Source organism: Drosophila busckii, chromosome 3R (assembly GCF_011750605.1).
Source record: "Drosophila busckii strain San Diego stock center, stock number 13000-0081.31 chromosome 3R, ASM1175060v1, whole genome shotgun sequence".
NCBI classification, from domain to species: domain Eukaryota; kingdom Metazoa; phylum Arthropoda; class Insecta; order Diptera; family Drosophilidae; genus Drosophila; species Drosophila busckii.
Window position 1 is genome coordinate 9272109 of NC_046607.1, and position 24213 is coordinate 9296321.

Genomic DNA, 24213 nt, shown 5'->3' on the forward strand with positions numbered 1-24213 from the left:
TATATGTATATTATAATGCATAATTTGTATATTAAACTACATGTAATAGAAATAGCGCCGATTTCATTGTTTTGTTACGTTTATAACCTTGCGCATTTAAAATTTTATGGTTTTATCCAACTGTTGGCTGACTGTTAGTATTTGATAGTTCAATTTTACAATTGCAATAAAAAATTGCGTATAAAAAATTTATGCTACTATTTTAAAGACTAAAGTTTCACTTCGTTTAATTGTAATCATTGCATTTGTTGTTTGCTAGATTTAGCTTTTGTAGTTTCTTGTTGTAAATGCGCTTGCGATTATGTTTGTTTGGGTATGTTTGTGGTTTATGCCACAACTGTGGCTCAGAATACTTTTGCTACAATTAATATCCAAAATACTTGACGTTCGTTGCCTTGTCCCCATCGTACACTGCCTCTCGGTCGATTAAGCCAGTAAACACATACATGTATAATTTGTTTAAAAATGTAAGCTCTAAAAATTGTTTGCAAAAAATGCCTTACTTATGTACACATAGGAGCTCTACTAGAGCCTACAAAACGTGATGCCAAACTAACTCTGACATTAACATAATATAATGCTAGTGTTATTGAAATAAGAATCTTTAAAATATTTAACTATGACCGTTCTGCAGCAGCAGTTCTTGGCTAATGAATTTCAAGTTAGTGCCTGCTCTCTGTGTATGCGTGTACAACAATTAAAAATTCCCTCACTACTACAGTTGTTCTATTTAATTATAACAAAGCTAAGCAACGGCCCACAGAACTTGCCAATTTAATTTGCCATCATATGTGTTTGCTTCATTCTAAGCACTGCCAGCATTTACAATATCAAATTACAATTGTTTTACTTTCAGCGACTAGTTTTGCATTTTGTCAATCCGGCAGTCTTAATAAACTTTAGTAAACAAAAAAGAATAAACAAATTTGACATAATTAAAAACGATTTCAATTAATTGTGTCTTTGCAGTTGCTTACAATTACTAGTTTTCTAAGCTTGCATGCCCAATCTATTGCAATTTTGGGGTATTACAGTTGACTCATTTGTATATACACATACTATGTATCTATATTTGTGCGTTATTTATGGCAAATTAATTTTGTGTAGCATAAACATGGAGAACTATTTAGTCTTATGTTTGTACTAATTTTAAATGGAATTAAAGAGCTTGCTCAATGACATTTTTCAATCTAGTAGGTATACATATATAGTAGTTATTAATTTGAAATTGAATTTTGTGCGTGTTTGTCTTGGGAAGAGATGTTTTAAACTCTAATACAATATTTGGGTAGTGCTATAATTATTGAATTTTGTTGGCTGTTATGTTTTAATTTTTGTTCTCGTTGTTAATCTTAAGTCGCTCTCACTGCTGCTAGCTAGTCCTAATGGCACTTGTTACACTCATATTTCCACTTAGTATTTTAACATTATATTTTTGTTTTTGTTTTTGGCAATTTACAACAAATATTGCATGTTTAATTAGTTGTTTTTAGTTTAGTTGGTGTTGGACTTATAAACTAAGACGAATTTTATATAGAATTGCATAATGCAGCTTTGATAAAATCGCTTAAATCACATTTATGTATGTATGTATATTTATGTATATACTATGTAAACATTTATCCATCTAATGTCGTCTTAACAATACAATTTGTAGTATCTCTCTGAATGCGTCTCTGCGTATGTATGTATCAATGTATCTGTATCTGTTTCTGTGAGTGCTCGTACTAACTAGCACAACTCATGCGTTCAAACATAATTTAACTATTGTATATATTATAATCGTAATTGTAATCGTTAACGTAAACGTATTGTATATACGCCTAGGTATACACAACGGGGCACAATCAGCCAGTCAATTATTCATACTTAAAAACATATTTATACTACATATAGCTAAACTATACGCTTGCATATTGTATTTCGTCTTGGGCAAATTAATAGGTTTAAGCAAAAACAATCTAGCATATCAAAACCCCTTAAAAACAAACAAACATCGCGTGAACCGGCTTCTTCTGCTATTGCTCTTGTTCTTGTTGTTGCTGCTTGATGACGATCGCTGCTGCTGTTGCTGGGCTACAAGCTATGACGTCACTGTGTGCTACCATATTTCATCTGCTGCTGCTGCTGCTGCTGCGACGACTACTGCTGTGTGTAGTTATGATTAGCCAAGTCATATTCGCCATGTGCTACAAAGAGTACAATAAGATATTAGATTAGACTTAAGTGATGAATAATATACTTAATATACTTATGTATATGAATGTTTTTTTTCTAATGAAAAATATTTATATACCATAGATGCTGATGCTGTAGTTAGCTCTACAGCTTCATACAAAATACGAGTGCTTAATTTATGTCTTCTCAAAAGAAATTTATACTGAAATGTTTCGTAGCCACAATAATAATAGGTAATAATCTAATAGGTAATGTTACCTAACATGTGCATTGTACACCCGTACAGAAATGATTATTAAAATAAAATTATAGATACAGATAATAGCAAACAGAATATTCGTAAGCTAATGAGCATTCCAGTTTAATTATACACTGCAAGTCGAATGTAAAATGGTTTGCCCACATATAAGGGTTTTGAGCAACATTTTATTTTATGTTTTGGGGTAGTTCATTCTTGGCCTAAACATGTTTTAGCATAATTGATGTTGCAAAAGCATATTTTTCCCATTAATATGCCGTTTATCAATCGTTTAGATCAGCTTGCATTTGATATGGCACAGATGTTTTAATACATTCTAACTGTACTTATTCGAATTTAAGAGCAGTATTTTTATCTTTTAAAATGATTATTAATCCAATTTAAGTGTACAACGTATTCGGGTAAGCTAAGTGATGCTGCAGTATTAAATTAAGTAAATATTTGCAATGTCGAGACTACACAAACAAACAAAAATTTATATAAAAATAAAAAAAAAACTCTCGTGATCAAAAAAATAACTAAGCAAACAAGTAAGAAAAAAAGTCAAATATCCAAAGCTTTGCATGAACTTAGTTTCAATTAACATTTTGACCTTTATTAATTACGATTAAGCCTTGCATAAGTTCGATCAGCCATGAACCACTTACATACTGTACATAGTGTAGAAACATGTGTAAATTTGTATTGCTGGGTACACATGGTGCTTTAGTTTGAAAATAGCATTCAACTTGGCCATAATCAATTATTTGGCTTGTCTTATCACAGGTTGCCTTGGTTATCGCCGTGCTTTAGATATTGTCGACTGATTAGGCTGGCTCCGGCCAAAGAAAAAGAGCAAACTAATAACTGTTAGCGCTATCGAATGGCAATGACAGCGAAAACGAAACGAAACGCAAAACAATCACAAAAATTGTCATGCGTAAATTTTTTCATGATAAACCTGAGTTAACTATGTATGTGGCAAACTAGTGCCTTATTAAACTGCAAACTACAAACCAAATTTATTTTTATTTAGTTTCGCTTTTGCTTATTTGCTTTTGAGTCTTTAATGCAAGTGATTGTGATGTGATGCGTGTGTTGCATACAAAGCACAGCGAAATATTTCCTTGTTTATTGCATTTGTTGTTGCCAGCCAGCGTCACTGCAACACACTCACACAGTTAATTATCGGCATAATAATTGTTTATATATAAGTGCGCATACATATACAGAGCTATATGTATACTAAGTTATATTTATCGGCATGTGAAGCACCCGCACCAAAGTCACGCTTGGCATTCAATGGAACGAAGCGACATTTCCATGCCACACGTCTCTTCCCATTGTTGTTAGTTATATTTAGAGAGCTATCTCAATAATACGTCCCCTCATACATAACAAATTTGATTTTGTTTTGCTGAATTTTCCATTCAACTAAGACTCCCCACGTACAACTATAAAACTATTTACAATACAAACAGTATACAGTATATGAGAAATATTTAAAGAAACACAAAGAATTCAAGCTACAATCTAAACTGTAATTGTTGCAAATATGGTTTTGATAGCTACGCACACATACACACACATCACACATATATGTATATAGATAGGTAAAAATACAGTTATGTTGGCCATTTCATTCATGCAAATGGGAATAGTAGGCAAGCAACAGCAAAAGTACGTGTAGGTCTTTGAATTTGCACTCGCTCCAGTTTGAAGTGCGAAAGCACCAAAGATCCGTAGCTAAAATATCATTATGACCATAAACAAAAAACCCGCTTAAAGAGTTCACTTGTAGTTGTAGTTACTTGCTCCAGTGTTGTGTCATGTGTAGCGCATGTGGAATATGTGGAATACATCGCGAGTACATACAGACTTGCGAATCACACAATAAAACAATGCAACTGTTTTCATGCCCCTGTGTGTGCGAATGTGTGTGTGTGTGTGTGTGTGTGTCTGTGTCACATAAAAGTACTTCGCAATTTAACGCTCTCAAACTCTTTGTAATACTATAAATTCATAAACCTAACAGCATTACACATATCTGGCAATTTGTATAAGTACACACATGTATATACGTAACGGTGGGTGGGAAGGTCGGTTGGTCAGTTTTGTTATGAAAAACGAGCTCGGAACATGAAACTTCTCCCTCGTTGTCTCTCTCTCCCGCTTACGCTCTGTGTCACAGTGTAATTCAAAAATACTTTGCATGAATCATCAACGCGATTCCGTTTAACAGCAACAACAACAACTAACGTACAAAGGCATGAGACACACATGTGGTTCAATAAACGAGCCAAAGCCAAAACAGCAGCAAATACAAACAAACAACAAAAATAATAAAACTTCAAAACCTTTAAGCGCAAGGTGAAATTATCTTGTTTCGGTTTTTACACACTTTTGGGTATCTTAAAGCTGTGCACATTTATGTAACAGGCAGAAGAAGGCATATCCGACCATGAGGACCATGTCTATTGCCTCAAATGATCAACATTAAGATTTCAGAGGCTATCATTTCTATTCAGATTTGTTTAATTAGAAAAATTGTTTATCAATTGGTCTTCAGTGCAACACTCAAAAGCTTACATATGCCGATATGCAATTCAAAGTGTATGAAAACATTGAATATGCCCAAAGGTATTCCGCGCTAGTTGAATTTGCTTTTGGTCGTTGCGACGTTCAAAAATTTAAAACAAAATGGAATTGGGCTTAGTCATGCTAAACTAATACAGACAATAACTACAAATTTTACCAATACAAATGAAAAAGGTAAACGTGTAGAAGGGTATAGCGATTAAAAAGAAAATAGAACAGCGTTTGTCAATTGCTGCAGATAGAATACATACTATACATAAAAACTATCAATAAAATATGTATTTAAGTATACGCATAAATATATATTTTTTATTTACACATGGCGTCTACTAGGCACACGCATTAACCACTGAAAATTGTACTTTGGCCCCAAGGCAACTGCGGCTGCTGCCACTCCCAGCAGCAACCGGCAAAAAGGCAGCGGGCAGGCTGCAACTTGCAGCCAAGAGTAAACTGGAAATGCATACACAAGTGCATACATCCACACATGCATATGTGTATGTATGCATATGTGTGCATAAGCATGTGCAATTGAAATGCTCATATTGATTTCCTGGAGTTAAATATTTGCTAAATGATGATAATTCATTTGTAGCTACTGTTGATGTCGTTTTGGCAAACACAAAAAGCTCGAAATGTATACGCGTGCTCCCCTCTTTGGCTCACTCTCTCTCTCTCTCTGTCTACTCCGACACTTACAGCAAAACGGAAAGCAAAAGTATTTGCCGCTAATATAAACAAATAAACGTACAGAAATCCGCTAAAGTTGCGCGTACATTGAGAGTGGGAGTGGAAAATTGAAATTGAAGAGCGCGCCAGAGCAACAGAGAGAGAGAGAGAGAGAGAGAGAGAGTGCAGAGAGAAGAGAGCGGGCAGTAACAATGAGTGGGAGCATAAAAATAGCGCAAAGCCGCGACGTTCGTTCGCTGCTTAAGGCAATTAAATTCAATAAGTGGAAGGCGGTGAGTGAAGCAGAATGCAGATAGACAGGCAGACAGACCGACAAGCTGCAGCAACTGCTAGAGCCAGTGCTAGTTCAAGAAGAAGACTTAGCACTCGCAATCTCACTCGTTGCTTTGTCTTTGTCAAAACCGAGATCGTCTGCAAGATTCTTTTAGTTCTTATCAAAAGTAGCTAGCAAATGCTTACACATTCTTTTCATACAGCTGCATGTGTGTGTGTGTGTGCTTGATAAAAAATAACAACATTAGCACTTGGGGGGAACGATACACACATACAAACAAAACATGTATGCATGTGTACATATTGCAGTTGAACATGTATTCATTTGTGTTGGTTGATAAGACAGCTCCATTACCCAAGTTCTTTGAGTGTGTGTGTGGGTGGGAAGGTGTTGATGTTTGCGTTTTGTGCGCAGTGTGTGAATTAAAGTTTTTTTTGTTGTTTGTATTATTATTCATGAGCTTAAACTTATATTTTTTCACTTTTTTTTTTGTCGGACAAAGCAAAATGCTGCTGTCTTTTTCTTGGCTCTGTCCAACAGGAAATGCGAACGAGCGTATTAAATGGCATGTGTAATTGTTGTTTTTGTTGTTGCTACATGCACTCATATGTGTGTGTGTGAGTACGTGTGTGTGTCTGCGCTACTTTTGAGTGCGCTAGACAAAGAGCTTAAGCCGAAACCCAAATGCTCTTGATAACGCTCAAAAAGAGATTGTTATGTTTAGCTTTTGTTATTGTTATTGTCCATTTGAAGTTTCAACTGCAAGTTTAATGTGTCGTATTGGCAAATTGAACGCTATGAGGTAAGCATTTTTTTTTATAAACATATATATTTGTTATATATATCGATCGGTACATTACTGACACACTTGGAATTGATGATTCAAATGCAAATGTAGGCTCTTTAAATAAGCAAAAACATGCGTAAGTGTTTATCATGAACAAAAACAAATAAACAAACAATTTGTAAATATAACGAGTAAGTTCCAAACTTCAAACTGACCTTGATCAAATTTTTAAAACTCTTTCACAACCGATTAGGGCAACAACTCATTAAATTTGTACCATCCACACACGTTGTCCGCTTTAAAAACTAATCACTGATGTTAAGAGAGAGATTGCAACGTCTTTTATTTTATTGCCAGTGAATTGAGGATGAAACCAGTTTGTAAAGACAATCAAATCAACTGTATGATAAATAGGGAGGGGAGTGGAAAGTAGTTTTGCTAGTTTGTATTTAAATTGCAATAGGATGCAAAACTATATTAAATAAATTTATCACTTACCATTTAACGTTGTCATCGGCCAGCAATGCACAACGCGTGCCCAGGAGTTCAGAGACTTGAAATCAAGTTCCACGACTTGCTCTTTGTTGTTGTTATAGTTATGATATTGTTCGTTGTTGTTGTTTTTCGTAGTTGTGTGTCAAAAAAAAAGTAATCAGCATTTTGTTCCATTTATTCCAGATCAACTCTCCAGACATACGTTAGTTATTTATGTACAATTTTTTTTCTTTTTGTTGTTGTAGTTTGTTTGTTTACCTTCACGCAAAGTGTAGCTTGGCCGCTCGATGTTGGTGAGGATTACACATTAACTATACATTGCGACGTAGAACTTTCTTGGCAGCCTTAATGTTGGGGACCAGCGCCTTGACTTCGCTGCAGTCATCTAGGAATGGATGCTTCAGCAGCTCATCGGCAGTGGCACGTTTATCGACCTCCACCTGCAGACAGCGATCGAGGAAGTTCTGTAGATTAGGACTGAGCTTGTCCCAGCTCTTAATATCCGGACGACCATTGGCAGCGATTAAATAGAGCGCACGCAGCGGCGTCTCATACAGATAAGGCGGCTGTCCCTCAATCATTTCAATGGCCATAATGCCTATGGACCAAATGTCCACCTTCTTGCCGTACTTCTTACGCGTGACGACCTCTGGTGCCATCCAATATGGCGTGCCAACCATTGTCTGTCGTTTCTCATCGCCTTCGATGTTGGCGCAGAAGCCAAAGTCCGTCACCTTCACACAGCCATCCATGCCAAGCAGCACATTATCTGATTTAATGTCGCGATGTATAATGCCCTTGGCATGCAGAAAGCTAATGGCGTAGAGCACTTCACGGCAAACACAGGCGATCTGACGTTCCTTCATTACCGTTTCGGTAACTACATCGGTTAGTGGACCGCCATCCATATACTCCATGACCACCCACAGCTGATCCTCGGGTTCGAGTAGATACGCATCGAGGAAATTAACCAAATTCTTATGATTGAAATCCTTGAGCACACGTATTTCGGTGAGTATGAGATCCTTGGAGGACTGATTTTTCATTTCGATTGTTTTGATGGCCACCTGGGATTCCGATTGCATGTCACCTGCGATAAAGACAATGCCCGAAGCACCTTTGCCCACCTCCTGTGTGGTCTTGTAGCGCTCGCGTGGATCTTCAGGATTGCAAATGACGCGCAGCTCATCATAGATTTCGGCATCTGTCTTCTGAGCACGTTTCTCCTTGGAACGACGCAGTATCGTTTCCTCGGGCGCATCGCCATCTTCACCTCCCGCTGGCGCTGGCTTAATTATTATTGTATCCGTATTAATTTTATGCTGACCATGTTCATCGACCAGAGTGGGTCGGTTTTCGGATTGGCGAGGCAACTTGGATGTAACACTGCGTGGCTTTGGCTTGATCTGTGGCTTGGGCGGCATTTGGCTTGGCGATTTCTTGGGCGGCACCGGGGGCGGCTGTGTGTGACTCGCTGGTATGGGCTTGAGCGTTTCACGTCCCAAGCTCGATTCCAGCTCCTTGATGACTTCGTTCAGCGCATCCAATGGCAGCACAGATTGTTGACTGCTATCATTGAGACTGCTACTGTTGCTGTTTGCCGTGGAGCTGCCACAGCCGCTACTGCTTTCAGTAGCCGTGGAACTGCCACTGCCATCATCATCATCGGACTTATCCAAATCCTGCGATTTGTGCTTATTTTTATAATCAACATATTTGTCAATCTCTTTGGACTCCTCGTGTATGACATCCTCGGTAATGAAGGGCTTAAATACTTCCTGCTCTTTCTTCTTTATCGAGTAATTGTAATATTTAACCGCATGATATGCTGCATCTGGATTCTTATCCTGCTCATCACGAGTAATTTGTGTATTCATTAGCCGCACCCATGGCGTGGGCAGACCCTCCAGATCGCCTGTTTCCTGATTTCGTGACACATGGAAATGCCTTTGAAAATTTGTAGGTGCACCAATTTCGGAGATTTGCTCCTTCTTCTTGAACCACTTGGTGAAACTCATTTTGTTGCTGCTGCTTCTGTTGCTGATGAGCACTCTCGCTCTATCTTTGCCTTTCACTCTTCACTCACAGCACAGCTTAATAGTTCTGGCTTTGTTGCTTTGGCTGTGTTACTATCGCAAACGTTGGAATTTTCTTCAAATGCGATTAGCTGCGCTCGACTTGGGAAATTTTAATTCTATTGAAGCGCGGCATCGGCGATTTGTTTTTATTGTTGCTGTTGCTGCTGCTGCTGTTGTTGTTGTTGTTGTTGTTGTTGTTGTTGCCGTAGGTAGCAGTCAGCCTCTACTCCCTCACACAATATTGCTCACTCACACACAGGGCCAGGGCAGTGAGTCATAAACATGCATTTATATATAATTCTGTATGCGTGTCTATGCGCATGTATTTGTGTGTGGTTTTGTGTGTGCTCGCTTATCTCCCTAGTTAAGACTGTGGCTCAACTTTTTGCAGACACTTTTAGAAAAAAAATCTTTTTGCCATTTTGTGCGCAGCGTAGAATTTTCACTTTTTATTGCTCAGCACTCACTTGGTACAACTTTTTAATTAATTCAGCAATAGCAATCACAATTCCTCAATTACAACGCGTACACGAACACGAACACGCACACAAACACAGTCTCTCACTCACACACGCACACATATTTCTGGAACGAGACAACGGCAACACAAAAGGAGTGGCCGCAACAGCGTCTTGTTCTTGCTTATGCCACTGCTGTTGTTGTTTCACTTGGGTGGTAATATTTTAGCCGCATACACGTTCGCTTTTGTTTGTTAGCTTTTTCTTTGTGCCATTGCTTTTATTCACAAACTTGGTTTTATATATTAATTTTACAATTTTACAGTAGCGTAAACTTTTCTTTGTAATTACAACTTCATCCAACTTTTCTCTTACTGCAAGTCGCGCTGCACAAGTTACTGTGTGACCATAGATCGACAGCAAAAAATTACCAACTGCTTTACAGTGTAACCAAGAAACACAAACTTCAAAATGTCAAAGCCATACGATAGTTCGATGTTGTTTATGGTATTTATAGCGATGTATAGTGCTTTCCTAAAGATCATATGTTTAAATCATTTTTAATGTAGAACAACAGAACTTTATTATTTATTAAGTGTATTCGGTATTCATGCTTTAGCTAATATTTTACAAAACTCTCTAGATATTAAATAAAAGCTTAGAATCATAGCTTGAAGAATTTGGAATATAGTGTCGTATCGATGGTTGTATCGATGTCTCTTCCAGCACTACCCAGTAGTGCCAAATCGGCGGTAACGTTTATTTGTAGCTATCGTACGTGGAATACAAATATATAGTCTTGGCCAAGTTGAAATCTACAAGCCAAAAGTCGAATCCTCGTCGTACTCTTTTTCATTCACGCGGATGTTGCACTTGCGCGGCCGGATTAGCATACGTGATGAAATCAGTGAAGTGTTATAGTTATTGCCCCAAATAAGTTGCTGACCATTTAAATTGGATTTGCCTTTAGCTGCCAGTTTATGATCGGTCCACCAGCCAATAGAGCTGTTAAAAGCCTTACCATTGTGATATGTCAGTGCATCCAAAGCAGTGCTATTGTTATTTATATTGCCAATCAAAAGTTCAAAGTAGTAACTTTCGCTGTCTAATCGAAAGAGTTCGTATTCGACCCATGTTCGCAACTTCGTCTGATCCTCTAGCTCAATGCGCAGCACATAATCATTGCGATATAGTATCTTGTGTATAAATTCATTGCCAAACCAAAAGTTTCCATTCAAGCTACCAAACCCAGCACGATACTCATCCCAGCTGCGTTGAAAACTAACCAATGGATGCGACTCGTTACGTTGCTGTATAACCGTCCATGCAGTGCCAGACGTGGCAAACACACAATGACGTTCGTTCAAATCTCGCTGCACCTCATTTAGCTCCGGTTCCAGCAACTTGTAAACACCATCCAGACGCTGTTGTTCATCCAATTCAGAGCAATCCGCTACGACAGGCTGTATGTACACTAGCAACAAAAACAAAAACAAAAACAGGTGAGTGTCAAGTTTCTTATATCTAATAGATAAAACACTTACCATCCTCAAATCGTGTCATGACGCTGGGCTGTGTCTCCTTTGTTTCCTGTACATTTGCAATCAACAGTTTCAGCAACCTCTGCATTTCATCTTGACTCGAGCTGAAATTTTGCAACAATTGTTTAACTTTCTTTTCCACTCTATGCAGCACCTTATTGTTTTTAGTAAACTCAGTTTTGGCAAACTCTTCAGCTTCGTCGCGTTGCAGGCTAAGCTTGCTGACCGCCTGATTAAACATAAAATCCAAATCCATTAGCTTCTGATATTGCACACTCTGTGCGTTTCTTATAAGTATCAGCTGCTCCTCCAGCTGCAGCAGTGCAGTCTCAGCAGGCACTGGCACTGAACTCGCAAGCATAAGTAGAAACAATGTTGATAGCTGTGCAGGATTCAAAGTGTTACGGAACTATTAGTAGTAGTTGCTAGCAATCAATTAATTGTTCGTCTGCTTACCAGCATCTTCTTTGCTGTTCAGTGAATAATTTGAAACTGAAGCACATGGCTGTAGACATCTGTGATCCATGAACAAATCATCTATTATAAACTAATATTTATTGTATCAAAACTGTTGAGCTGATCCCCGCCACAAACATGTGTTAACAATTACCAAACAAATGTGAGTTTTAATTTTTTTGCTTTGCTTTTAATGGTTTTTAAGAATATAGTTTTGTATTTTTTTTCTCTTTTTTTAATGTCCTCAGTGTTTGCAAGTACACATTTCACATATTTTCCTTTTTCCAAAATTAACAGCTTTACATATGAGTTTGCTACAGACAGAAGCCATATAATAATCTTTAAAAGTTAATAAAATTATATAAACATTTCACGTATTTATATTATGTTCAAGTTGAAAATTGAAGTGACTATTGTTTTAAAAAGTGGTTAATGTAAATGATATCGCCTAAATAATTAAATACAAGAATTCAAAAGTTTTGCACTTAGTTAGATACTATTATTAGTGCTCTTTGTTTTACGTTGAAAATCATACATAAAGTAGCTGTAGGGGAGGCAGAGCGCAGTTATATTTAATTATTTTGAAGTTGCGCAAAATACATAGAAATTAGCTTTAACAATTTCACGTTTTTATAATAATTATCATAATTCTTTAAAATATCTATATATATATTTAAAGTTAGCGCACTTTTGGCTTGTAGCCCATGTGTGTGTGTGTGTGTTGCCCATTTTCATGTGTGTATGCGTGTAAGCTATTTGTATTGTTATTAAAATTAGCATTGACTTTATCCATAAATTTCATGTACAGTTATAATATATAAACTAATTCTAAAGCTCTATATTTACAACGTAAGGTACGTTACCCGTTACGTGTGAGTGTGTGTGTGCTGTTTTCTTTAATATTTCTTTTGATTTTTAAAACTAAATAACTTAGTAACGCCCAGCTGCAGTTATAATTATGTTGATAAACGCAATTTAGTTTAAACGATTAACTCTCGCGCTTGAGTAGCAAGCATTACCCCAAGGCATTGTTTTTTTTAAGAAAAGTTTGACGAAATAATCTTAAAGGTTTTGAAATTCATTTTCGCTTTTTTTGTTGCTCGCTCAGACACGTTTACGAATGCGTTCGCTGCGTACAGCAATGCTGCGTTTCCATTCGGGATCATTCGGGTCATCGTCCATGAATGGATCATCACCCAGCTCATCATCGTCGAGCCCGATCTGCTCGCTCAAATCCACGTCGTTATTGTCAGCCAACAGTTGGACATCATCTGGCGTTGCCAAATAATGATATTCATCATCCTCCTCCAGCAATAGCTCTTGTTCAAACTCGGCTGGGTCATAGTCCACGTTGTCGTCGTCTTCGTCATCATCGTTCTGCAGCTGCTTTGCCACTGGCGGCGGCTGCTGCATCTTCCCCTGAACGCTCCCGCCATTTTGCTTCACTACAGCTGATGTTGCCAACTTGCTAAGACTTGTTGTTGCCTTTGCTTTGCTGCTCCGCCGACTGGCTGGGGGCACATTGGAAGAGCTACCATCTCCGCCATTAGAGGATACAGACTTGCTCTTTACCCGCTTGATTGGCGGTGGTGCAGCCGCAACTTTCGGTTCGGCATACATTTCCGTCAATAGACGCTGATAGACTTCATCGGAGAGTGGAAATTGCAGCGTCTCAAAAGGCGATTGCTCGTGATTAGCCTGCTGCCGTATCTATCCAAAATCACAGAGATTATAATTCCTTTCGCAACTCTATATTGTAGCTGTACTTACTTCTCTTCTATGTGGCGTGGCACTGCGACGCTCGTGCTCTTTTAGCTTGCTGGATGTGGTGCGTCGGCGCTCCTGGCGCTTACCAGCTACTGATTCAACTGTGTGCCCCACCGGAGGGTGCAGTGCATCTAGCGGATGTTGCATTTTCGCTGTTTGTACTAGCGGCGATGGTAGGCTCTCATTGTCAGCAGCTGGTCCGACTAACTGTGAGGTGCTCGATGTGGCTGGCGATGCCGGACCTGGTGTGTTGGCTTCGCTCGATTTGGCACCACTCGATTCGGCGCGACTATCTGTGCGTCGATTGGCACGCGAGCGAGTGGTCCAGGGGAATTTTAAGAATGTCTCGAAGCGACGTTTTTCTTCTTCAAGTGCAAGCTGATGTCGCACAATATAGGCCTCATCGGAGATATCCTCCTCTACCTTTTCTTTACTCTCAGCGCACATGGCATTCACCTCTTTCTGGTCCACATTTTTTTTATCCTCGGCCAACGCTGTCTTCACAGATTTCTTTTTCTTATTATCAGCCAATGCTGGCTTCACATCTTTCTGCTCCACTTTTTCTTTACCCTCAGCGGACGCTGGCTTAACATCATTCTGCTTCATCTTTTCTTTACCCTCAGAGAACGCTGGCTTCACATCTTTCTGGTCAACTTTTTCTTTACTTTCAGTGAGCGCTGGCTTAACAGCCTTGTGGTCCACCTTTTCTTTATCCTCAGCGAGCGGTGGCTTCACTGCTTTCTGGTCCACCTTTTTTTTACCCTCAGAAAACGATGGCTTCAAAGATTTCTGGTCGACCTTTTCTAGACCCTCAGCCAACGCTGGCTTAACATGTTTCTGGTCCAACTTTTCTTTACTCTCAGCCAAGCCACCTGGCACCACAACCTTCTGGTCTTTTGATTTGCAGTCTTTCTCAAGCTTGCTGCAGTCCTCTAGCTTTGGTCGCTTAGCAGCAGACTCTGCAGTTTCTTCCGGAATCTTTTGCTGAGAACCCGTTGTAGGCTCTGTGGCAGTATCTTTTGCAGCTTTATGTTTTCTTTTGTTCTTATTTTTGTCATGAGCACGGTGTTTCTTCGGTTCGACGCCATTTGCCAGCTCTACTTTTTCTTTTGGAATCTTATGCTCAGCAACGTTTGTCGGCTCTGTGGCAGTTTCTTTTGCATCTTTATGATGTTTTCTTTTCTTCTTATTTTTGCCGTGGGCATGGTGTTTCTTCGGCTTGACGCTATTTTCGAACACTATAGTATCTTCTGAAATCTTGTGCTCAGCAGCCGTTGTTAGCTTTTTGGCAGTATCTTTTCTTACTTTATGATGTTTTCTTTTCTTTTTAATTTTGTCATGAGCACGGTGTTTCTTCAACTCGACGCCATTGACCAACTCTACTTTTTCTTCTGGAATATTTTGCTCTGCAGCCGATGCCGACTCTGTGGCATTTTCTTTTGCAACTTCATGGTGTTTTCTTTTATTTTTATCGTGGGCTCGCTGTTTCTTCGCCCCAACACCATTTGCTACTCCATTACTGAGAACTTCCGCAAGCTTGCCGTTCAACTTAACATCTGTTTTTAACTCGAGCTTCGCCTTCTTTGCTGATTTTGAAGTTGAGCTTTTGTCTTTATCTTTTGGCTTCAACTCATCTGCTTTTGGAGCACTTTTATCCACTTTATCCACCATATCCAAGCGTTTTGGTTTGTGCTCGTTTGAAGGTTGTTTATTTTCCGCTTCATTGTCCACTTTGCGCCATCTAAAATAAAGACATTAAAAATATTATTTAAAAATATAAAGTTTTACATTTCTAAAGTTTGATTATGGAATTACGCGGTGTTTCTCGAAATAGCTTTTTAAGCAGTCTGTTAAAATTTTGATAAAGCTTGTTATACTGCTATTCTGATGTCCTCTAAAAGCTTTACGAACAATTAAAATCGACCAGATCATTAAATCCACAAATTGGCAAATGCCATTGCACTTACTTGGGTGTAGGTATCTCCTTATAAGGTAAAATCTCTACACGCGTCTGTGCTGCTATGCTATGCGGTATCACGATGTTGTCTATATCATAAATAAGGCGACTGCGTCGCACCGTAGGACTGGAAGGATAGATAATGTTATAATTAATAGATTTTTTAAAGCCTGACATATTAACATACCGCTGCCTGACTTTTGCTGGCCGAGCTTCGGCAGAAGTGCGACGACTATTCTGCGCTGACTGCAAGCGCGGGTCAGTTGTTGATAGGCTGCCATCAGCGCCGCTTGGCTGCTGGGTGCTTTGTGATGTTGATTGGCGTGACTTTTTGGTGCCGCTGTTGCCGCCGCTGGAGATCAGTGAGGGATTATGCTTATAAGGAAGTGACTGCTGGTGCTGAGTATCATTCAAGTTCAGACTCGAGGCGTCGCTTGGCTGATGTGGCGTTTTGTTCACTGCAGCAAAGTGCGTAACAAAATGAGACGAAGGAAACGACAACAAAAGTTGCAAAATGAAACAAATTTTTGTTTGTTTGTTTGTGGATGTGTGGAGAGTGTGTGTGCGTTGTTTAGCCAGTGCCATTTTTGATAGTAAACATAAATAAAAACGTAAAGAAACGAAAAAAGAAGAAAAGAGAGATGCAAAATTGTTGTTGTTTTATGTTAATAAACAATTATCGAATTTGTCATGTTTACAATAATTTACTGTTGGCCACAAGTGGCGTTGTAGTAGGCGTAGAAGAAGAAGAAGTAGTTGCAGTACCAGTACCATTTCCACTGTCCAATCCAACTGCAGCTGTTCCAGCGCCGCTTTGTGGTTTCTGCAGTTGTTGTTGTTGTTGCGGTTGCTTATTGTTGTTTCTATTATTATTATTGCGTTCTTTGCGCCGCACATAACGACGTTTGGTTGTCTCAGCGCCGCGTCGCGTGCTGTTGCCAGCAGCGCCTCCAGCTTGGGCAAGTGCCTCACGCTCCGCTTTCCAGACGCTCTTAACAATCGCTTTGGCCTGACTGCGCATTACGCGATATTGCCAATCCGGCTGTCGACCAATTGCCTCCAAATGCAACGACTGGCATACATCTAAAAATTGAGCACATACCCATTGTTGAATCATAGACATAAATACTTTAAGGAAACGGCAAACTTACCAATTGGAAAGCTAAGCACTGGATGATATCCCGCATCAAGCAATGCAACACGATTCTGAGGCATCATGGTTTCGGGCAGATCACGCGGCGCTGTCGGATCTGGCCGTCCGGTGCAAAGAGTGCAAGGCACTTGCGGCCACTGGCAACCGCATTTAATGCTGCTCGGTCGCGCCACCTTCTTAGATATTGTATGCATATTGGTGGTCTGGAAGAGTTTGCGCTTACGGAACTCGTTTAGCACCAAGGGACGAGCGCGACTGCATAAATAGTCGGCACCGATTTCCTCCGGTTCCATAGGTACTGGCTGCTGCTCCTTATAACCATTCTTAGGCGCAGGCGTTTCCTCCAGCAGCACAACGCCCTTCGCGCGACCCAAGTCATTATATACATCGCTGTGCTGCCGTATTTTCATTTCCAGATCGGCTATCTGGGTACAGAGCCAGGACCAGCGCAGCGCAATCGCAGCACGATCCTGTGAGTAACGCCAAACTGCGCGACGCTCACTGGAACAAAGAGATATAGAGAGTGAGATTTGAGATAATTTCGATAGTCTTTCCTATCATCAAATTTATGAGTAAATAGAAGTAAACCCCCTACAAATTCCAATTATTGATCTACATATTCTCGGAATATATGACTTAGAAATAGTTTTAAGCTGCATTTAATATTCTCTTTATTTAGATGCGAGGAGCAACCCCAATTTTGGTTTCTATTAAAATCAAAATTTTTACTACTTGAATTGAATTGATTCTTTTAATCAAAATCAAAGTACAGACCCTAATAACTATTTCTATCTTTTGAAATATACACATTGACCCGATACGCTGAACATACTTTGGTACTTTTCTATATTGTTAGAACTTAATGATATGGACTAATCTATACATATATGCACTCACATTGGCAATGACTGCTGCTGGGAATTATTGTAGTTGACCATCTCGTCGGCTGATTCGCCGCCTGAGCTAGACTCTGTGGCATCCGAATCAATAGCATTTTGTATCTCGCGCAGTTCGGTGTGCAGCAAACCTGCCACATGCGTTAGCTCGCTGGTAACATAATTATCATAAATGGGCACAATCTCATCGGGACGCGGCGCAGCAGCAGTGCTCGCATCTGTTGCTGTTACTGCGGCCGTAGCTTGTGTCTTGCGAGCACGTTTGCCCGGCTGCGCCGTGCCGCTGCTGTACCAGGCTGAGGAAGACGCCAGTGAGGCTGAGCCGCTGCCAATTGTGTGGCATATTTGTTGCTTGCGGGCCACGGCATCTATGTGCCGCAGCACGTTGCACATTTGTGTGGCAGGCAGTGGCTGCTTGGTTTGCTCCTCCCAAAAGCTTAAGCCCGGTCGTCCAGCCACAATGGACATGACAGTATCCTGCTGGTCGCTGAGCTTAGTGCTACGCACTGGCGCTGCCACTGGTGCTGCTTTGTGTGAACTTCGAGCGGACCATTCCAGTACACCCGCCGTCTCATCGCTGACATGCCGGCACATATAACGTGCTTGGAACTTGCGCATGCGACGCAGCAAAAATTCCAATTTACGGTTAATCACATGACGCTCCTCCTCTAGTTCGGCATGACACTCTTGCAAGGGACGTGGCTTGGGAGTAGGTGAAGGTATCTTGACAAGCTCCTCTATGTGGCTGCTTGGCTCCGGTAGTATTGTTGCTTCTGTCGTTGCGGGCAAAACGGCAGCTGTGGCAGCAACATTTGCTACATCCTCCTCATTGTTGAGAAAATTAAAAATATTAAAATCACAAATTGTATCCGGATTCACATGTGCTCCATCGAAGGTTTTAAGCGCCTTAAGCACCTCCTCAATGTCCTGATCCTCTAGCACTGTGCTGGAATCTCTTAGGAAATTTATGGAAGAGCCTGCTGTACTCTGCGGCGTCAACAGCGCTGCAGACTGCCGCACAGCCGTGTGCTGCGGTGACACAAGCAACTCCTGCGCATGCTGCAATTGCAGTTGCTGTCGGTTGGGCGTAGTGGGCAATGGAACAGTTGCTACTAGTGCTGCCGCATTAATGTCACCATCCAATTGACTTAGACGCTCTGCGTAAATAAAGTAAAATATTCAATTAGGAAATTGATTAATTTGCAAAATTTCAATAAGATTTTACATTTTCTTAGCTCATTCTTTTATGTTTTGGCTTAACAGGAAATGTTAATGTCACTTTTAAAATTCAATTTTTAATGTTTTTTGTGCGCATATTGTGTAGAAAAATGTATATAAACAAAAGCTAAACATACGCCTGGTCTTAAACAAATTCCAACTGAACGTGTCAAAAACAAAAGCCTTTCACTATCAATAAAAATAATCCCAAATATATGAAGATTCATTAACCAGCGCGCAAAACGCATCTCAAGACAAGAATTTCAACCCATACATAGATAACAAAGCCAGATCTAAATGCTTACCCTCAAGACTGTCCGGGATTTCAGCTACTGCAAGCAAAGAATCCTGCTGCACCTGTTCCTCCAAAACAACTGATGCCAATGTGGGTAGTAGCGCCTGCTGCTGGATATCCAATGGTTTTTGTGGTAGCGTTACCTCTGTGTTTGACTTTGTCTCTTCTACTGCATCAACGTTGCTTAATTGAGAAGTTGCCTCTGCCATAGACACAGGCTGAATTGTCTCTGCCTCGGTGACTGTGGCTGTGACCGATGTGACGTTTGGTTGCTCCTTGCTTATGCTCACCTCGGGCAGAGTTTTGCGCAGGCAAATTTCAGCCGTAATGGCCTCCTCAAAATTGCTCGTTAGATTCGCCAGCAGCTGCTCAGCAGTTGTAGAGCTATCCTTGCAGGTGTTATTGTTATTATTATGCTCAGCATGGGCGACATCTGCAACTGTGACCGCCGCTGCTGGCAACTGAGGCGTTACGGAGCTGCTGCTGCTGGAGGCTGCGGTGCTATCGCTGCTTGCATGTGTGGCTGCAGTGCTCAGGCCCATTTGATCATCACTCGGTTTAGGTTCGATGCTGTTGCTGCTGTTGGCTTTACGCCGATTGTTGGGCGAATTGGAATTGGAGAGCTGCTGAGCTGCGTCTTTAGATCGCGTTACACGCGTTGTTGTTGCTTTAATTGTTAATAATGTTTTTGCTGCTGCTGTTGGCTTCTTTGATGTCTCGTTGTCCAATTTGCGAACCGATTGTCGCGTGCCTGTGGCTGGCGAGGCGTTGCTTGTTAGCTTGTCCTTTGGGCTCAATGGCTCAGCGGTGAGGGCTGGTGCCATAATTAAGAGGAACCGCTGTCTCTGCTTATTGCCAGGCCCAAGCCAGCTGCATTACTGGCTTATGGACCGAGAGCCTGCAGAAAAATTTGTCTTTACAGTTATCTATAAAGTTGCTTCACTTTTGGGGTGGCTCGTTGGACGGCTTGCAATCGCTTAAAATTGATTCAACAAAATGAATTGTATTTTACTATTAGTTTTGTTAATTTTTATTTTAAACTGACACCGAGTTGCGGCACGCTTTGTTTTTGTGCTACAAATTACACAGGCACACACACACACAAACACAACAAGAAGACGACACGTTACTTTAGGCCTACTACTTTATACTATATAAAAGGGGGGGGATTGTAACGCTTATCAGCGTATTTTATACGATAACAGCAATTACAACAAGAGAGCATTTAACATAAACCAAAAGCCGCTTTCTGCTTTTATTTTATTTTCTTATTCTTTGGCTGCGTTCTTGCTCTTCATACGCCGCCTATAGGAAGTCCAATCTTTCCGGCATTGCTGTATATACGCGCGTATAAGTATGTATGCATGTATGTAAATGCCTACATGTATGCGTATGTGAGGCAGGCACACAAACACGCGACAGCCTATGCCTGCCGCGTGTGAGAAGAGAGCAGAATACGCGCGCCTATTGCCATTGCTATTGCTCATTCACAGTGATGCGCAATAAAAACTGTATAGAATACATGGACGGAGCACCGTTTTGAACGAAAATGAACAAATAAAACTACTGATGAAATCTTAAGCAGCGCACTCGAAAATCATACATATGTACTGCATATTTATGCAATGATGCAACATTAATTTAAATAAAATATAAACAATTTGAGCGCACTGCGCGTGTGCTGTCGTTTACCATGATTTTTTTATGTAATTTCGTTTATTGAATTTTTCATAGCTGGCAATTTAAGTCCGCGCCTTTACACATGCACATATATATGTGCACGCACACAAACAGAGCCAAAATCAAACACTTATGTACATTAGCACATACATATGCATGTACATACGTCTAGCACTATTTTCAGTTATTTACACAATATTTTTTTTGTTTCTGCTCCTAACCGTATGGCGCGCACATATTGTAACGCCCCACATATTTCAACATAATTAATTATATTGTAAACAAACACACACAAACCGTGATTCTAACGTTTTTTTTGCATTTTGATAAAAAAGTAGTAGAAAACGTTTTCAGCGCGAAAGTAACCAAATTGTGCAGTAAAAACTACACATACACAAACATACTGAGTACACACACATGCAGACACACCGACATGCTCAGACAGAAGCACGCAAGAATTTGTAATTGCTTAAAAATTTACTGCTTTTTTAATACGCACAATTCCAAACACTTGTAACGAACGTTCGCAATAGTTAAATCTGTTGATTTTTATTGCAGCGACAAGGCTGGCTCGCGCTTAGTTAGCTTGTTCTTGTTTCACGAAATTTTTTCCTCATTTATATTTTTTCATTTGCTGCTGCTACGCTTTTGGCAAAACGACGTGTATTCGGAGCTGTACTCGTTTTAGTGCTGCCAGACCAAAGTGCGCTATGCCAGTTATACGTTTGTCTCGCTTACTCTTACGAGGTTACAAGGTTTGTACTGGTGGTTACTTTGAATCGTGACTTTCTAACAGATGGCAACACCAGACTGCTACCTTAAATGCAACTCTGTAATCAATTGTTTTTGTTTTGGCTGGAAACAGAAATATTTACTGTCCATTGATGTATATTAAAATAGTTTAGTTTTGTGTTTTGTGCAGTGCTTTTTATTCTTACACATTTTACTGCAACGGTTTTAAACAAATAAAAATATATGCAGGGTTTTGACTAGGCTACATACTTAAGTATGTATTTATGCATGTTGACTGTGCCAACAGATGAAATGGACAGATTTAAATTGATAAGAATTTAAGTCATTTTAGTGGTGAATAACATTTAGCGTCTTATGGAGAACTTATTGAAAGTGTAATTTTTTATAGACTTTGTCGGTGAAAATTCGACTTTCTCAATCATGGAGCTGGGACTACCTTTAGTTTGTAGCCACTCTTTCCTGCAAAACAGAAGCAGTCAGTATTAACAAACTCTTCTCTTCAATATATGTATATTACATTTGATTCAAAGGCTCAAGCTCTCCTTCCAACTGTCCCTTGACTGTGCCAATCTTTGTATTCATACACCAGCCACGTACTCCAAGAGCATTAGCATGTTCCTCAGTGTACTAAATATGTGAATGAATATAAGCATGTATATAAATAACAACAAACTTTTTGATTATCCCGTAGCTAAGAAGCAGAGCTTACCTTTCGAAAAAATACACCTGCAAAATTAGACAAGATAGGAAATTAGGTAATTTGATTTGAGCATGTTTTTAAATTACACACCTTGCACTATGCCAAACACCTCAAAGTCGCAAGCGAACAACTTCGGTGCAGCCATAATATCTCCAGAAACTTGTGAGAATTGTGTCAGCAATGTGAATATTAATAAAATATGTATTGCATTGAAAGATTTGAACAAATTTGTTTGCTTGAATTTATATGAAAACAACATGACGGCGAACAGAGCTGTCAACTGAATTCAATAATACAATGATTGTCTTATAAAAGTATCGATAGTTTAGGATTCGTGCCGATTTGGCGACAACTTTTAAATGTAAAAATATTTCAATAATTAACTAAGAACAATTATTTTCGGGTACTTGTAATTCTTGAAAAAAAAAAAAGAAATTGTATAAATTCATATTGTTTTAAATTGTTGGTTTGCCCTTGGCCTCTAAAGTTTTGCTGTGTACAAGTTTATTATACACTGACATGAAAAAGGGTATCATGAAGTTGTGCAAATGTATGTTACAGGGAGAAGGAGGCGTGGCAGGCCCCTTAAAGTATATATATTCTTGATCAGGAAGACAAACTGAGTCAATATCGCCATGTCCGTCTATCCGTATTACTGTCTGTATGAGTGCCTGTTTCTCAGCAACTATAAGAGCTAGAGCAATCAAATTTTGTATGTAGGTGCTCCTATATCCCAGCTAAATCGCTGTTATGTGTGTATGTGGTCGTGAGGTCGCGAGTGTGTTTGTTGCGATGCCCTAGTCGAAGTGTATATAAAAGTTGGTTGCGCCCAACTTTAATGCGTCCACTTGTTTTGTATTGTCTTTATTTGCGTATTATTTGCTGATAATAATAAAAAATTACTTCTATTGATTTTGTCTGATTAAAACAATATTTTTTACCAGTCTTAAAACCATTACGATTATTTTCAAAAAATAATTTAGTTCATTAGTAATCCCTAAATTTATTATTTACATTTGTGTTATTTGTAAGCTGTCAATATTGTAACTTATTGCTATTCCCAGCAGAAAGCTTTAAACACATTTTTCATCTACACATTCTACTCTTTCAAATCATTTTCTCTTTAACCTCGTTGCAGTCACAATTTGCATTTGTGGTCGCCCATCGCGGCGGGTATACGACTGGCACACGGGAGTTGATTCAAATTTTTATTGGATTTAAGCGATCATCGTTCAATTTATAGACATCAAATAGCATTTTTTACTGCCTTTGGTCGTTTCAACGTTTTATATGTGCGATTTGGATAAAAAAAAAATCAGAAAATCAAATGTATTTGATTTTGTTTTGGTTTCCCAACATATGTACTTTGTACTTTGAATAAATACACATGTATGTATATGCAAATTTGTAATAGTAAGCAAGTAAACACATGAGCTCTGGGGTCTAGTTCAAACTTTTTAATCACTTGGACAACAAAATTGAACTTTTGCGGCCAGAGGTTAATGAAGCTGCTTTGTTGATTCGCTTCGCCAAGTTCTCCTACCACCCAGTCAGACAATTGTATGCAGATGCAGAAGTCTAGACATGGGTGGAAGCACAATTCCTTTGTGCCTGGGCCCTTCGATGCCAGCTGTATCAATATTGTTACAGTTCATTTTATTTGCCCCTTACAAATAAAGCGTTTTATGCAGTTTCCAAAGCTGAAGCGACAGAGCATATTATCCGGGCTCTGGCCAGTCCAAAACAGACTGACAAGTGTCTGTGTGTGTGTGCGTTTGTCCATTGAATTGGCATTCGCAATACTCTTAACTCCTTGCTGACGGATTTAGCGGGCAAACTTTCAGTAAATATAAAAGTTTCATGTGCATCTAAATTAGACTGAATGTAGCTGTTAAAGCTTTAATCTGATTGTAATTTTAAAACCGGAAAGTCAGAGTTTCCTGCTTAGCTAACTTAAAAGAAAATTCGTTTACTCATGCAAGCTGTAGAAAGCTAAGAAAT

At 39.5% G+C, this 24213-nt stretch overlaps 4 protein-coding genes across 6 annotated transcripts; all 4 read right to left on the reverse strand.

The window, feature by feature from the left end:
- Positions 1–19: 19 nt before the first annotated feature.
- On the reverse strand, positions 20–10186 carry LOC108604595 (serine/threonine-protein kinase PAK 2). Its single transcript, XM_017994128.2, has 2 exons — positions 7264–10186; positions 20–2189 (listed from the first exon to the last, which is right to left on the reverse strand). The coding sequence occupies exon 1, from the start codon at positions 9276–9278 to the stop codon at positions 7572–7574; it is 1707 nt and encodes a 568-aa protein (XP_017849617.1). The 5' UTR covers positions 9279–10186; the 3' UTR covers positions 20–2189; positions 7264–7571.
- Positions 10187–10611: 425 nt separating this feature from the next.
- Positions 10612–11799, reverse strand: LOC108601594 (angiopoietin-2). Its single transcript, XM_017989494.1, has 3 exons — positions 11794–11799; positions 11341–11719; positions 10612–11270 (listed from the first exon to the last, which is right to left on the reverse strand). The coding sequence occupies exons 1-3, from the start codon at positions 11797–11799 to the stop codon at positions 10612–10614; spliced, it is 1044 nt and encodes a 347-aa protein (XP_017844983.1).
- A 383-nt stretch (positions 11800–12182) lies between these two features.
- LOC108603263 (flocculation protein FLO11) lies at positions 12183–21427 on the reverse strand. 3 transcript variants are annotated; one of them, XM_017991918.1, is made up of 9 exons: positions 21259–21427; positions 19090–20055; positions 17568–18723; positions 16669–17171; positions 16289–16600; positions 15705–15975; positions 15528–15644; positions 13564–15301; positions 12183–13503 (listed from the first exon to the last, which is right to left on the reverse strand). In XM_017991918.1, the coding sequence occupies exons 2-9, from the start codon at positions 19901–19903 to the stop codon at positions 12898–12900; spliced, it is 5517 nt and encodes a 1838-aa protein (XP_017847407.1). In that variant the 5' UTR covers positions 19904–20055; positions 21259–21427; the 3' UTR covers positions 12183–12897. The 3 variants fall into 3 exon arrangements, with proteins under 3 accessions (XP_017847407.1, XP_017847406.1, XP_017847408.1); XM_017991917.1 differs by having other exon boundaries at positions 16226–16600; XM_017991919.1 differs by lacking the exons at positions 12183–13503; positions 13564–15301; positions 15528–15644 and having other exon boundaries at positions 15834–15975; positions 16216–16600.
- A 244-nt stretch (positions 21428–21671) lies between these two features.
- Positions 21672–22460, reverse strand: LOC108603265 (acylphosphatase-2). Its single transcript, XM_017991921.2, has 4 exons — positions 22303–22460; positions 22222–22238; positions 22030–22139; positions 21672–21971 (listed from the first exon to the last, which is right to left on the reverse strand). Exons 1-4 carry the CDS (start codon positions 22355–22357, stop codon positions 21857–21859), a joined length of 297 nt encoding a protein of 98 aa, XP_017847410.1. The 5' UTR covers positions 22358–22460; the 3' UTR covers positions 21672–21856.
- Between the last annotated feature and the right edge of the window lie 1753 nt (positions 22461–24213).